Below are 13,279 nucleotides of genomic sequence, written 5' to 3' on the forward strand. Positions count from 1 at the left end.
CTGAACTAATTTAATTTCTTTCATCTTTTAAAATCTACTTTAAGTAGGATGACTTTTTTTTTTTTTCTCTAGGATTTTCTTGTGGCTTTTTGTACTGGATCTACAACATCTCCAGAAGGAAGTTCTGTATCTTTTTTCCTCAGCACATCTCTTGCATTCACCAAAGTTAAACAGCAAGAACAAGTCTAAAAGGTACCTAAATCAAGGAGATGGATAAGACCACTTTGCAATACGTGAAATTTCTCATGGCACTTTAAGTGAAATGTAAACATTTAAAAAAATATGAAGATATAAACATCATGAAAATTATTCCAATTCATTTTCATCAGCTATGACCTCATAACCTTTTTGCATTCATGTTCTAAACCCCCATGTCCCACATCCCCTTGGCTGGGCAGCTGTGATACAGGTGATGAAGCTAGGCTGCTTCTTGCTCCACAGCACCATCTCCTTGGCCACTGCTGGCAGCTCCCCTAGCTGGAAGGTCTTCAAATATATATTTTCAATATTTTTAGTAGCTTTTATTTCAATTACTCTAATGGCTTCATTACTGATTTATTTGCCACCACTCATTTTTCCATTTTTCTCCTAGGTTCTCATTCACTATTGATTTAGTTAATTTGTAAAATTTCTGCCAGTTTAATTTCCTAGGATAAGGAGTATTTGAAATATCCCACAAGTCATTTTTTTGTGTGTATATAAAATTGAGGCTAATTTATTTTTCTTTATCTTGTAAAAGCTTCTGATGGGTCATCCAGAAATTTTCTTATATAGTAAGTTACTCAAGGAGATGACTCATATGGAATTCCAATGTATTGTGGGTTACCACCCCGACCCCTTAAGGAATAATCTTAAAAACAGAAAAGGAACAATATGCTGTTGGCCTAATTAAAACTTCTCTTTGTGGGTAGCTGGTTACCTGAGGACACCCAGATGCCATTTAGCATGACTTTTTAATGTTCATTATTGTAAATAGCAGGCTATTTTCCTTACTTGGTTAAGTGGCTAAATTCTGGAGAAGAATTAACATATTCAAGCAGAGGCAAATATTTAATAAGCCATGAGATATCTTGCTATAGGTATCCATGCCTGCCAATCATTTTTTTCTTCTTTTTCAAAAATAAGTTTTTCTCATTAAAATATGTAAATATTTATTACACATGATTTGAAAACCAGAAAAGTTGCAAGAAAAAAACATGTTTGGGATCCTACTGTATACATAATTCTATATCCTGTGTTTTCACAGAACATTTTGAGCATTTTTCTAAGCCTTATGCATCCTTCATAGCCATTATGTACCATGATATTCTACTGAGTTGTTTAAGCCATTTCTGATGTTTTCTTATTATAAATACCACAGCAATCAACATTTTCATAAAAGGAAGAGAAGCACAGCTGCTTCAGTGCAGTTCAAGGGAGAAGGGAGACACCAAAGTTAGAATTCAGTGTGCTCAGGCTTCAAGCAAGCCCTGGAGCAGGAAGCGATCCTGCATGATCAGCCTCAATGTATTATTCACATAAGCCCACTTCCTATTTTCCTGTCTGTCCAGTGGTTCTCAAGTCGGAACTTGGGTCAGTGTTACTAAGAGCTATATTCTGATCAGACAGGATAAGGCAGAGAAAACAATAAGGACCTGTAAATCTTTTTCTTCCTATTATAAAGCTTAGAGTTTAAATTCTCTTACCTTTGGAGAAGGGTCTTTCAATGTAAGAGTCATCAAGGACACTGACTGTGGGCTGCCAAGTTCAGGCGTATCAGGAATAAAGGCTGACCAGTAGCCATAAAGAACTTTTTTTTCTATCGATTTTATAGTAGAAAGAAAACAAACTAAGGCTCCTTGGCGAACTTTAGCTTGGTAAGACCTTTCATAACCAAGAGAAAAAAGAAAAAACACTTAAAAAATCATTTTTTTTTCAAAATGCAAACATGAAATGGTATTTCCACCAATTCAAATGATACATTCAAAGATTAAACATTCTAAATAATTCCTAAAGATGTCAACATGTTATTAAAAATTTTTCTTTCAAACTACAATCAAAACATGTTAAGACAATTTGTTTCTATAACAAATTATTAAGGCTGACAATTAAAAAACACAACTGGAGAACAAGAGGGCAACATTTTGATATCAGGAAACTAGTGTTAGACACGAAACACTGCCGAGTATCCATCCATCCATTCAACGAATATCTACTGAATGACCTATGTATGTGCCAGGCATCATGCTGAGGCTGCCAGACATAAACAAAGCCCCAGCCTTGACAAGCTAGGCAGTTAGGGACAGTTAAGGAGATAACTATCATACATTATGAATAATACTAAGGCAGAAAAGGCTTCCCAGGGAATATGATTTCTGAGCCCATATCAAAGATGAGTAGTGGTTAGCAAGACGAAAAGGCAAAAAAGAATATTCTAAGGAGAGGAATGACATGTGCAATGGCAGATCAAGAGAACAAGTCATGTTCTGAATAACACCATGCCCCCCCAGAAATCAGGCTCTTCAAGTTAAACCACATGCAGCATTCAGGTTAAGTTATAAACTTACATGCAACTTAGAATACAAGGTATAAAAATGTAACAAAATACTACTACCTCATTTTACTCTGCATGCCTCCTTCAGCATCAGAAAAGTCTGACTCACTACTGCTGACCCTTTTCCAACTGGAAGAACTGAAGGGTGAGGAGACTCCATCTTTTCCTGCAGCTCCACTTCCATCTAAAGGCAAACTCTGGACACCCAGGGAGGAGGGACACCAAGTATTCCCTTCATGCAGGTTCACTCTGCCTGTGCCAGTGACTGGGGCTGCCTCTATTTCACCACTGGATTCCTTTTCCTCCTCCTCTCCTTGCTGGATTTTCTTTGGTTTTACTTTGGATTTTTTCTTTTTATTCTGATTGTAGGAGCAAATGAAGACATATATAATAGCTACTTCAGAATGGCTTTTCACTGAATCGTTACTTCTTCATTTTAAAGTGACTAAATATGTCCCCAACATGTAGTTTAAAGAAAGAAGAAAAGAGAAAAGAAAAAAGTGGAACTTCTTTAATACCCTAAACATCAGGCATGATGCTAAGTGCTTACTGTCTACTATAAGAAAGAAGGAATGAAATACACAAGACACAGTAAAACACGTGGCCTGGGTTTAAATTGTACCTCTGTGCCTTGGGGCAAATCATTTAGCCTCTCTTGAGCTTGACCTTGCTTATCTGTAAGCATGCAGCTAACACCTCCTACCTTGCACAGGTGTTGTGAAAATATTCAGCCTTCTCAACTGGAATTTCTCAAGAGCATTAAAGCCTATAGAAAATGACTTGAGTGCCTATTTTATCAGTTCTCTGAGTAAGATACATAGCTAGTACCACTCCACATGCCTGCACAGAAGAGATGGTAGTCCATTACATACAATGCTCATTTCAGGGCTTTGGGTCTCTGTAGAAGTAGATACTAAGTAGAAGCCAGTTTCTTTCTTTCTCTCTGTTACTTTCTTTCTGATATCCAAGTATATCTGGAATCTGTGTCTTCCTCCACGTTCTCAAAGTCTGTGGCCTTGAGGAAGGAAGTTCCCATTACTTCTATCTTGGACTACTTATTGTGGCCCCCAGACCCATATTCTTTTATTTGCTATCACAGTGATTTTTCTGACGCAAATCTGATCACATCATTCCCCTATATAAGATTCTTTAATGAATCTCTACTGCCTACGAGATAAAAACCCAAACTCCTCAGCCTCCTGTACAAGAATCTTATCATTCGGCCTCTGCTACACAACGGCTCCACTCTTTCTCTCCCCGCACTGAAACTCTAGTCCTACTAGTTAACAAATGGGCAATATATACTCTCATTCTCTATGTCTATGCACCTTTTGTTTTATCTGCATGAAACACTCATTCCTCCTTGTCTGTACTGCTACTCACTCTGAAATCTCTGCTCAGCTACCACACCTTTAAAAAGCCTCCTCTTCCTCCTCCATTTAGACTGGGTGCCCTCAATGTGTTCCCAGAGTACTCTGTGAATATTCTAATGAGAGAAACAATAATATTGCATTGTAGTTGTTTATTTATCCATCTTTGCCTTCTCCCTCAAACTCCTAAAAGCAGCCAGAGTCTATATACTTAGTGCTTAGCACAGTGTCTGGAACACAGCAGATGTTGGGTAAATGCCGAGTGAGTGAATGAGTGAAATAATTTCTAATAAGAAGCATTTTGATCAGGTATGACATTTCTGGAAGTGAATCCTTGGCCATACATCTGTAAGCTCCAGGTTCTCCAACCGAAGCATGAGGGAGATGGCAGCTATCTGGAAAGGCTGGGAAATCAGGTGAATGTAAGGTGTGGAGATGGTACACTGACTGGTAGTTGGGCTTCTAATGGTCTAGAGAGGGGTTGGCAAATTATGGCCCAAAAGCCAAATCCAGCCCAGCATACAGCCTGCTTCTGTAAATAAAGTTTTAGTGAAACAGAGTCATGCCCATTCATTTACATAGTGTCTGTGGCTGCTTTTGCACTGTTACAATAGAGTTAGTAGTTATGACAGAGACCTGAAGTATTTACTAGCCTCGTAGAGAAAGTTTAGAGAACGTTCGCTGACTCCTGGTCTTGAGCATCATGGGGATGAGAATGCTTGGTTTGGGGTATAAAGTGAATGCTCATTTTTATAGCTGTTACACTGACTACACCTCTAAGAAGTATAAGATGCTTTAACTGGTACTCTGAGCATCAGATGAGTTTAAATTTACTATGCTAACAACCCTAAACCGAAATAAAATTCAAGGTAGGCTTTTAGGGTAGTAGTGATGCAAATCATAGAAAACACACACAGCAATCTATTAACAATAAGCCACCACTTAAATCTAAATAAACATAACTGTACCAAAGTCGGTCGAGAAGCACTGGATTCTGATTGCTGTGGTTTGATAGGTGTTCGCCCATCATACTGAGGAAGCGGAGTTGGGTATAACACCATGGGCATCTCTATGTTTAGTCCAGGGAGTCCGTGAAACATGAATTTCTAATAATGATGAATAAGGACACACACACACACATGAAACCAAAAAAACCATTAATCATAAACCATTAATCATAAAATAGAACTATTTACCATGTCTGGATCACAACACTCACAGATTAATGTTCAAAAGCCTACTAAAGAAATATAAATGAGACAGAAAATAGATACCCTGAAGGCATAGGGCTTAAAGAAGAGCTGAAGTTTATCTGGCCTCCAGTTGGATTTGATTTGGTCAGATCAAATCAGGTCTGGTTTTAGTTTCCTTATTTATTTATAAAATTTATCCAATTACTTTATCTGTCTATAATTTTTTAAACAAATTTATCATTTTTATTTACCTATCTCCACCTATAGCTATCTCTCTATTTGATGTGGGAGCAAGAGAATGCCACAAGGAAAGAATTACTTCTTACTTTGCTGGCTGAAGAAGCTGGGTCCCCAGAGATGCTGGCCTGACTTTCTGACTGACTGGAACGCTCGGAAGCTGCCCATTGACACACATCTTGGTTGGCCTGTCTACTACTTGGAGGAGAAAGCCAAGGAGAAGCACTGGCTCTTCTTGTACAAACAGGTACAACATAGTCTATAATTAAATCTTCTACAGGTCATACCCCCCTACCTATTCCCTTCCTAAGATTCATAGATAAATTTAAAATTTTGATGCATTTATTAAATGGAGATTTATTTTCTGTTCTTAATATTAAGTGTCTTTGAATATGAACATTTTTGTCTACTCTCTCAAAATATATGTAAGAACTTTTAATACCTCAAAGTTAGCCTTAGAATAAGGATGTAAAGTGGTCCTTGTACCATGGGTTGAAACAGGAAAGACAATGATCATATGAAGACTTGCCTTACCTTTAGCACAGCTAAAAGTGCTCCAAGTTCATCAGTCTGTGTTAGTTTCATTCTCCCACCATTTAGAAGTGACTGTATACCTTTTAATGCATTTTGCAATAACTAAGGGGAAAAGGGAGACCCAGTTAGAAGGCAGAATAAAATCTGGTTGCCCAGGAATCCACTTACTAGCACCACTTAGGATGGAAGAGAAACAGTCTCTAGATGATGAAAAAGAACTTTAGACACACACATACACACACAAAGCAGAGATGAAGATCCAAGAAGACCTGATAAACTACCATGAATTCTTTTCTGGAAGAAAAGAATAATGAAGTGGTCTTATTGTACATGTTTATAAACCACTACGTACAAATGGTGAGCAAGAAAAAAGAGAGAAGATGTTTAGCAAGAAAAATGTGACAAGGGATAAAAAAGATAGCACAGATCAGAATTGGGGAAGCTCTGTAATATGGCAAACCCAGCCCTCTTAAAAGCAAGGGGATGTATGTGGGAACAGATGACAAATTATAAAAACTTGGTTTCTGGAGGGCAATTCTGACCAAGATTGATTTCTTGACTCAGTAATCTCATTTCTAGAACTCTCTCCTTAAGAAACACTTCCTACATTGGGATGACATGAACCGTAGCCTTGTTTGAAATAGTGGGAAAATTTTAAAAACTTCAATTTTGATGATTATGATAATGATTATAAAAGAAGCTAACCCTCTGCTAAATGTAAAACTCAACAACAATAACAGCAGGACCTTTGAATGCTTTATTTCATATACTTCTCATAATAACCTCACAATGTGGTTATATCGGTCCCTTTTCAGGGAGGAACATGGAGGCTCCAAGAAGTTAACTAACTTGTCTAAGGTCTTCCAGCCACAGCAGTTAGAAACTATGAGGTATATTAACAGGAACCGAATAGATGTCCCAGAGATATTAAGTTCTAACAAAACAAGAAAGTTACAAAAGAGCATGTTAAATATGATCCCCTTAAAGCTGTAATTATGCTGATTTACATATAGAAAAAAAAATCTGAGGGCACATAACACAAATTGTCTTCAGTGGCTATATCTGAGCAGGAGACTAGAAGGAACTTTATCTCAGCTATATAACATTTGAAATGTGTTACTCTAAACTTAAAAGATGTTAACAAACTGTCATTTGCATCATATTTTTAAAAAAGAAATAAAATATTGCAGACATATTTGGTGAAATCTCTCTTTACTTTCATCTTAAAGATAGTCACTAGCCTGCAACTATTGCTTTTATACTCAGAAGGAAAAAGAATAGTTTCCTCTAAAAATCTAGAATAGCAAAATATAACAAATAAAAAGCTTCTTATAATTTAAACCGAAATGGTATGATTTTAGTCTTTTTAGGTTACAAACATTTCATATATGTGTATTTCTCTAGATGAAGCTAATAGTGCAAATTAAACTCATTATTAACACTTTTCCAATCTGCTTCTAGACACATCCACAACATTCACTAGATCAATGATAGTCCACTTACCATGCAAAATGTAATATCATCCATATCAGATGATTTTGGAGACTGTAAAATAGTCAGAAAAGCTTGGAAACAGACATTTTGGTAGGGCTCCTCCAAATATGGCTGTCCTGGCACACTAAACACATACAGAGAAAACAACTCAAACTCAGTCTCCTTTAAAATGAGGCTTGCAAAAGACTAATTAAAAATAGCAGTAATATAGACTATTAGAGTTGGAATATACCCTTGAGTGCAACTATGCTATGGAAAATTATTATTTTGGTTAATTAGTTACTGCTGGGGGACAGGCACAGGGCTAGAATGAATATAGAGGAAGGGTGGTTTCCATACAGAAAGGTTACAGAAGTTTGTGGTAGAAAAAGTATGGAGAAAGAAAAATCTTGTTTTAGTTCTACTGTTCAGTCCTAGGAGGGAAATAATCCAGATAGGTCCTGTCAAGCTAGAATCACACATCTGTACCTGCCTTCCTACTCACTGGACAGCACTGTGCTATGCAGAGATGAGTTCACATTTGTGCTGCTCATTGTCTACTGCCTACTGTGAGAATCGAGGGTGAGCAGCTGGGGCTGTTTCCATCTTCTTCAAAGAAAAGAAATTACCCTTTACAGATATATCTCACCAGCACTTAAAATTTGCATGAATATATCCTTCTAAAAACTTAATATGCTTAGAATTTGTACCAATAGAAAACAAAATTTTGACATACTGCACATTATGTCACTATTACCACATTTTAGGAATATGGTCCTAGTCTATTTTTTCCTTCTTTACAAGCAATACTAAAATTAACAAACAACATAAGATGATTTTATTAGTAAAGTACATGGGAAATGCAAAGTTAGTTATTTGTCTAAGTTGGCTCTGGCTTCAGGCAGAGGGAACTACCTACAAAGGGCCCAATAGAGGCACTATCTTATTACCATTGAGAAACTTGACTGGAGCCACATACCTGAGACATAAGTTTGCCATACAATGCACTGCAGCTCTCCTGACTTCAGGATCAGACTGAGCCAAGTCACTCAACTTCATTAAGAGTCCGGTCTTGCCTAGCAGCTCTGGGAGGTACTAAGAAAAATAAGAGTCAATGTAGGTCAAAGAAAACCTTCTAGGAAAATATTATGTTTTAGACAGATTTCTTCTTTCTTTTTTTTTTTTTTAACTAAATGGCAGTTAAGCACCAAAAGATTAGCTGTTAGATAAATGTCTCAGATGGATATGCAAAGATATGCCAAAAAGCATCAATAATGATCATTACTCCCAGCCTAGGTAGCTGTGATGCTCTTTAGTGTGGCCGCATGGCTGATGGGTAATGATAATATTAAAAATAATGTTTACTATTTACCGAGGGCCATGAACTTGACACGTATTGTCTCACTTCATCTTCAGAGTAACTATCTTATACATGAGGAAACAAGGCCCAGAGTGGTTGAATAAGAATTGCTAGAGATTAGTGGCAAGACAGAAACCAGAACACAGTGTTGGCAGCAGAGCCTGTGCTCCTGGCCTTTCAAAGGAAGGATAAAGCACTTTAAACTACCTTTTGACATTTGGAGCCATTGCAGTACACCAGAGCTGCCAGGGCTTGAAGAATTTCCATGTGTGTCCAGGAACTACACTGATGAATAGCCGAAATAGTATATGCCAACAGGAAATCCAAGCGCTGTTCATCAACAATTACCTAACAGGACAGGAAAAGATATATTCTGATCTAACTTTTAAAAAATATTATGCTTTTATGGACATGTATGCTCACCTAAATCAAGCTGTATAAAAGAGAGAGTGTGTGTCTGTTGTTTATGTGTCAAAAGGATCACCTCTAAAGGGCCTGAAAGTTTGATCAACGTAGGGGCCTTCTCCCCACCCCAAGGTCTTGCTCACTTCTTCCTCTTTAGTAAAGTAGAACTTGATAAAGTCCTTGTAACTTTTCCTTGAACTAAGCAGACATTGGCAGCTGTGAATACACAGATATGAGTATTTCAAAGCACTGAAATTTAATTAAACTGCCTTATACATAATAAACACTCAATGAATACACAGTGAACCAATATAACTGCTAAATATCTACTGCATCTCTAACATGACATGAGGAATACACCACAAAGAGAGGGCATATCCCTGCTGTCAAGGAGCTGATAATCTTGTTGGGACAGACCAGGCTAATCCAAGTGTCAATTTATGGACAATTGAGACAAACTGTCACCAAGTGCTGGAAAGCTGGCAAAGGGTTATAGGTGCCATAGGTGATCAGGAACATCTCCAATTGCCAGTGTTACAAAGATGATATACCTGAGAATAGTAAACATACAGAAGCTACCCCATGTTAGTTTCAAAGATTCTAAACTGAAAATAGCTTTACTCCATGCAGCAGACACTTGGTTACCTACTAGCATCCATTTCTTCCTTCCCTGCTGGCAGAGTACTAATTTAATTGGATGTCCACCTCTCCCACGTGAGACCTAAGGGTAAACGCTAATTAGTTTAAGAGAGTGGGGCAACCTGGGGCAACCTTAACCCCCAAGGAATATTTGGCAATGCCTGTATACATTTTTAACTGTCACAGTTGGAGAGGTGCTACTGGCGTCTAGTGGGTAGAGGCCAAGGATGCTGCTAAACATTCCACAATGTACAAGACAGCTCCTAAAACAATGATCTGAGCCAAAATATCAATAGTGCTGAGGTTGAGAAACCCCGATGTAGGCTAACTGTGGCTGCACATTGTAAGCATGGAGGGAGCTTAAGTCCTCCTCCAAGTGATTCTAAAGTGTAGTGAAGGTTGAAACTACTAGCTGGAGCCATTCACAATAAGACCATTCTCCCGCTTAAAGACTGGTTAGAGAGGTATTTATGTGACCTAAGTCTCTCCAGCAAGATACTGGGGAGTCTACTAGAGAGTTTATGGGACACGTTTCCTTACTCTTAAGTACAAGAGACACAACATAAAATAAAGTTAATTAGCTTCTGCTGAACATTATTTCTTTGGCATGGGATGTCCAGAATTGGCACAGCCATCTTATGACTGTAAGAGATGCTAGTTGAGGATAACCCACATGCTGAGGATGGTGAAGGGAAAGACGAGCCTCTTATTATTAAGGGGCTACAGATGCGTCTCTTGGGACTTGGGACATGGAGTGATTCCTTTTTATTTTTTTAAAAATTGTTTAGTGACTCTGGGATGGCTTTTCTGTTTATTGCAGCCAAAAGCATCCTAATTCACATAATGCTACTTGATATGTTTTGTGCTCTTAAATATATTCACATACTCATGTGGTAACAGTCTTAAATAAATAACTGGGGTCTTTTTATCCTGCTGTCCCCTTGGCCCCAAGCTACTTCTTATATTTTAGAAGCATCAAAAGTAGACCATAAAAATGGTAGCTTCAGGAAAGGGGAAAAATATTGGTGGGAAAGAGGCAAGGGATTATTTCAATTTATTCTTAGATATATTTTGTTCAAATATATCTTCCATAAGAAATTATAAATTAGCTGGGCATGGTGGCAGGTGCCTGTAGTCCCAGCTACTTGGGAGGCTGAGGCAGGAGAATGGTGTGAACTTGGGAGGCGGAGCTTGCAGTGAGCCGAGATCGCGCCACACTCCAGCCTGGGCGACAGTGTGAGACTCTGTCTCAAAAAAAAAAAAAAGAAAGAAATTATAAGGTCGGGGGGCCTGAATGATATTGGTTTACTGAACCAAACAGAAAGGCATACTTCTAATAAACAAACTTCTAGAATTCTACAGAATAATTTTTTTGGATCAGAGTTATATTTGCTTTAAAAGCATTCTTTTTAAGGCATTTGCTTTTCCTACAGCATCTCAAAAAATAGCCTATCATACCTACTACAGATGTAGTATTTCAAAGATACTTACTTACTCTCAAAGTTCATGATCTGAATTCTAGAGTTACACACATGATTACCTGTAATCTGTTAAGTAAATGGTGAATAAGCTGGGACACTTTGCTGACAAGATGATTCTGATTAAGAGGTACCAGTCGGCAAGCCTGGACAAGAAGAGCACTAACGTCCTACCAAAAAAAAAAAGATAAAGAAGAGGTAAAATACTTATTAGTCAAGTGAAGATCCTCAAAACACAGCCCAATGGGAAAATAAAAGTAAATATTCACATTCAAAATGGGGAAAGAAAATGTGAGGCAGGAAGGAAAAAAATGAAGTGATAGCACAAAAATAGGATGTGCTAAAAAAGAAGGAAAAAGCCAGGCACAGTGGCTCACACCTAATCCCAGTTCTTCGGGAGGTCAAAGCGGGAGGACTGCTTGAGCCCAGGAGTCCAAGACCAGCTTGGGCAACATAGTGAGACTCCATCTCTACAGAAAAAACTTTTTTAAAAAAATTAGCTGGATATGGTGGTGTGTAGTCCTAGCTTCTTGGGAGGCTGAGGTGAGAGGATGGCTTGAGCCCAGGAGTTCTAGGTCACAGTGAGCTATGATCTTGCTGCTGCACTCCAGTCTGGATGACAGAGACCTTGTCTCTTAAAAAAAAGAAAAAAGAAAAAAAAAGGAAAAGAATCAGTATGGTTTTGGTCAGGCTGAAGACTCTGTGCTCTATATATGTAGAGACAGTATAATTAAATAACCAAAAAAAGGCTTCTAGGGTATAAAAGCACAAACTGAAGTTAAAAATATCAAAAGGTAAGTGAACCAGATTTTCAATGCTGTTGGGAAAAATCAGACCTAACACTTCTATGGATTTTATGCATAATTAGGGAATTCTTAAAAAAAAAAAAAAAGGGACCTATTTGCAAGTCACACTCTTCATTCATCCATCGATGTTTATAGAATGACAAGGTTCTGAGTACCTACTATGTGCCATAGTGTGCCAGGCCTTTGGGCTCCAAAGGTAAAACAAACATGTTCCTGAACCTCAAAGAGCTCACAAACTAGTGAGAGAGAAAGAAACACAACAAATAATTAAAATAAGGTGAATTAAGTGCTGAAAGAATAAAGTACAAACTCTGTCCAGAAACAGTAATTAGGGAGGCCTTGTGGAGGTGACTGTAAAGCAGAATCTGGAATGATTTTAAGGATGAGGAGAAATTTGCCAGATAGGGCATCAAAAAACACTGCAAGCAAAGTGGACAGAGTATGCAAAAACCTGGAGGTGTGAAACACCAGTAGGTGCCTGAAGAACAGCAAGTTTTAAATGGCTGCACACAGGAACAAAAGGGGGAGTAACAGGAGAGAATGGAAGTTTTGTTGCAAAAGTATCCAATTATACAAATACAGCAAAAGTCCCCGACTACTGCCTTAATCTCACTCTGCTTCCTAATGACATACACTATTATTCTGTAGTCAATTCTTTCAGACCTTTTACTTTGCATATATAAACACACATATTTTAAAATCCCTCCTCCAGCTTCATACTGATCTCATTCTGTATGAATTGTTCTGCAACTTGCTTCAACCATTTACCAATACGTATTCAAGACTTTTTCAAAGCAGATTTTAAATTTTATGATCAATTTTTTTTTTCCTCCTAAAGAAAAGATCATTCTGGCATCGGAGGAATGACTGGCTTGGAGAGGAGCTAGACAGGAGGCAGGAGATCAGTCAGAGGAGATCAGCGGAACAGTCCAGGCATAAGTCGCCTTGCCTGAGGTCTAAGGCACTCGCTATGGGAATAGACAGGAGGGGTTGAACGGAGAAATATATATGAGACACATTCTGAAATACCTGAATTGGTCAGGATCTGGGATGAAGGAGGGAAGAACCAGTGTTTGTGTCTTGTGTGACTTGGTGGATGATGCATGTGTGTTGGAAGGTGGGATAGGCTGGGGACGGGAATGTGTGTTTGGAGCTAATGAATTTCATCTTTAGGAACTGTCTAGTTTGAGATGCCTGTGCAAGCAGGCAACTTGCACCACTTCCCTCTTTCCTACATAGGGCCAGAAGGCC

General features: G+C 38.2%; 1 protein-coding gene across 1 annotated transcript in view; it reads right to left on the bottom strand.

Annotated features, from left to right (window-relative positions):
* The window catches only part of HEATR6 (HEAT repeat containing 6), a gene marked incomplete at its 5' end in the record, with an annotated part of 35,911 nt that overhangs the window by 21,820 nt on the left and 812 nt on the right, over positions 1-13,279 (bottom strand). Inside the window, 8 exon segments of the mRNA NM_001133234.1 lie at positions 1,686-1,863; positions 2,594-2,892; positions 4,872-5,009; positions 5,868-5,969; positions 7,371-7,485; positions 8,320-8,435; positions 8,908-9,048; positions 11,285-11,392. Coding sequence (NP_001126706.1) covers positions 1,686-1,863; positions 2,594-2,892; positions 4,872-5,009; positions 5,868-5,969; positions 7,371-7,485; positions 8,320-8,435; positions 8,908-9,048; positions 11,285-11,392 — 1,197 coding nt within the window.

Source organism: Pongo abelii, chromosome 19 (assembly GCF_028885655.2).
Source record: "Pongo abelii isolate AG06213 chromosome 19, NHGRI_mPonAbe1-v2.0_pri, whole genome shotgun sequence".
Classification (NCBI taxonomy): domain Eukaryota; kingdom Metazoa; phylum Chordata; class Mammalia; order Primates; family Hominidae; genus Pongo; species Pongo abelii.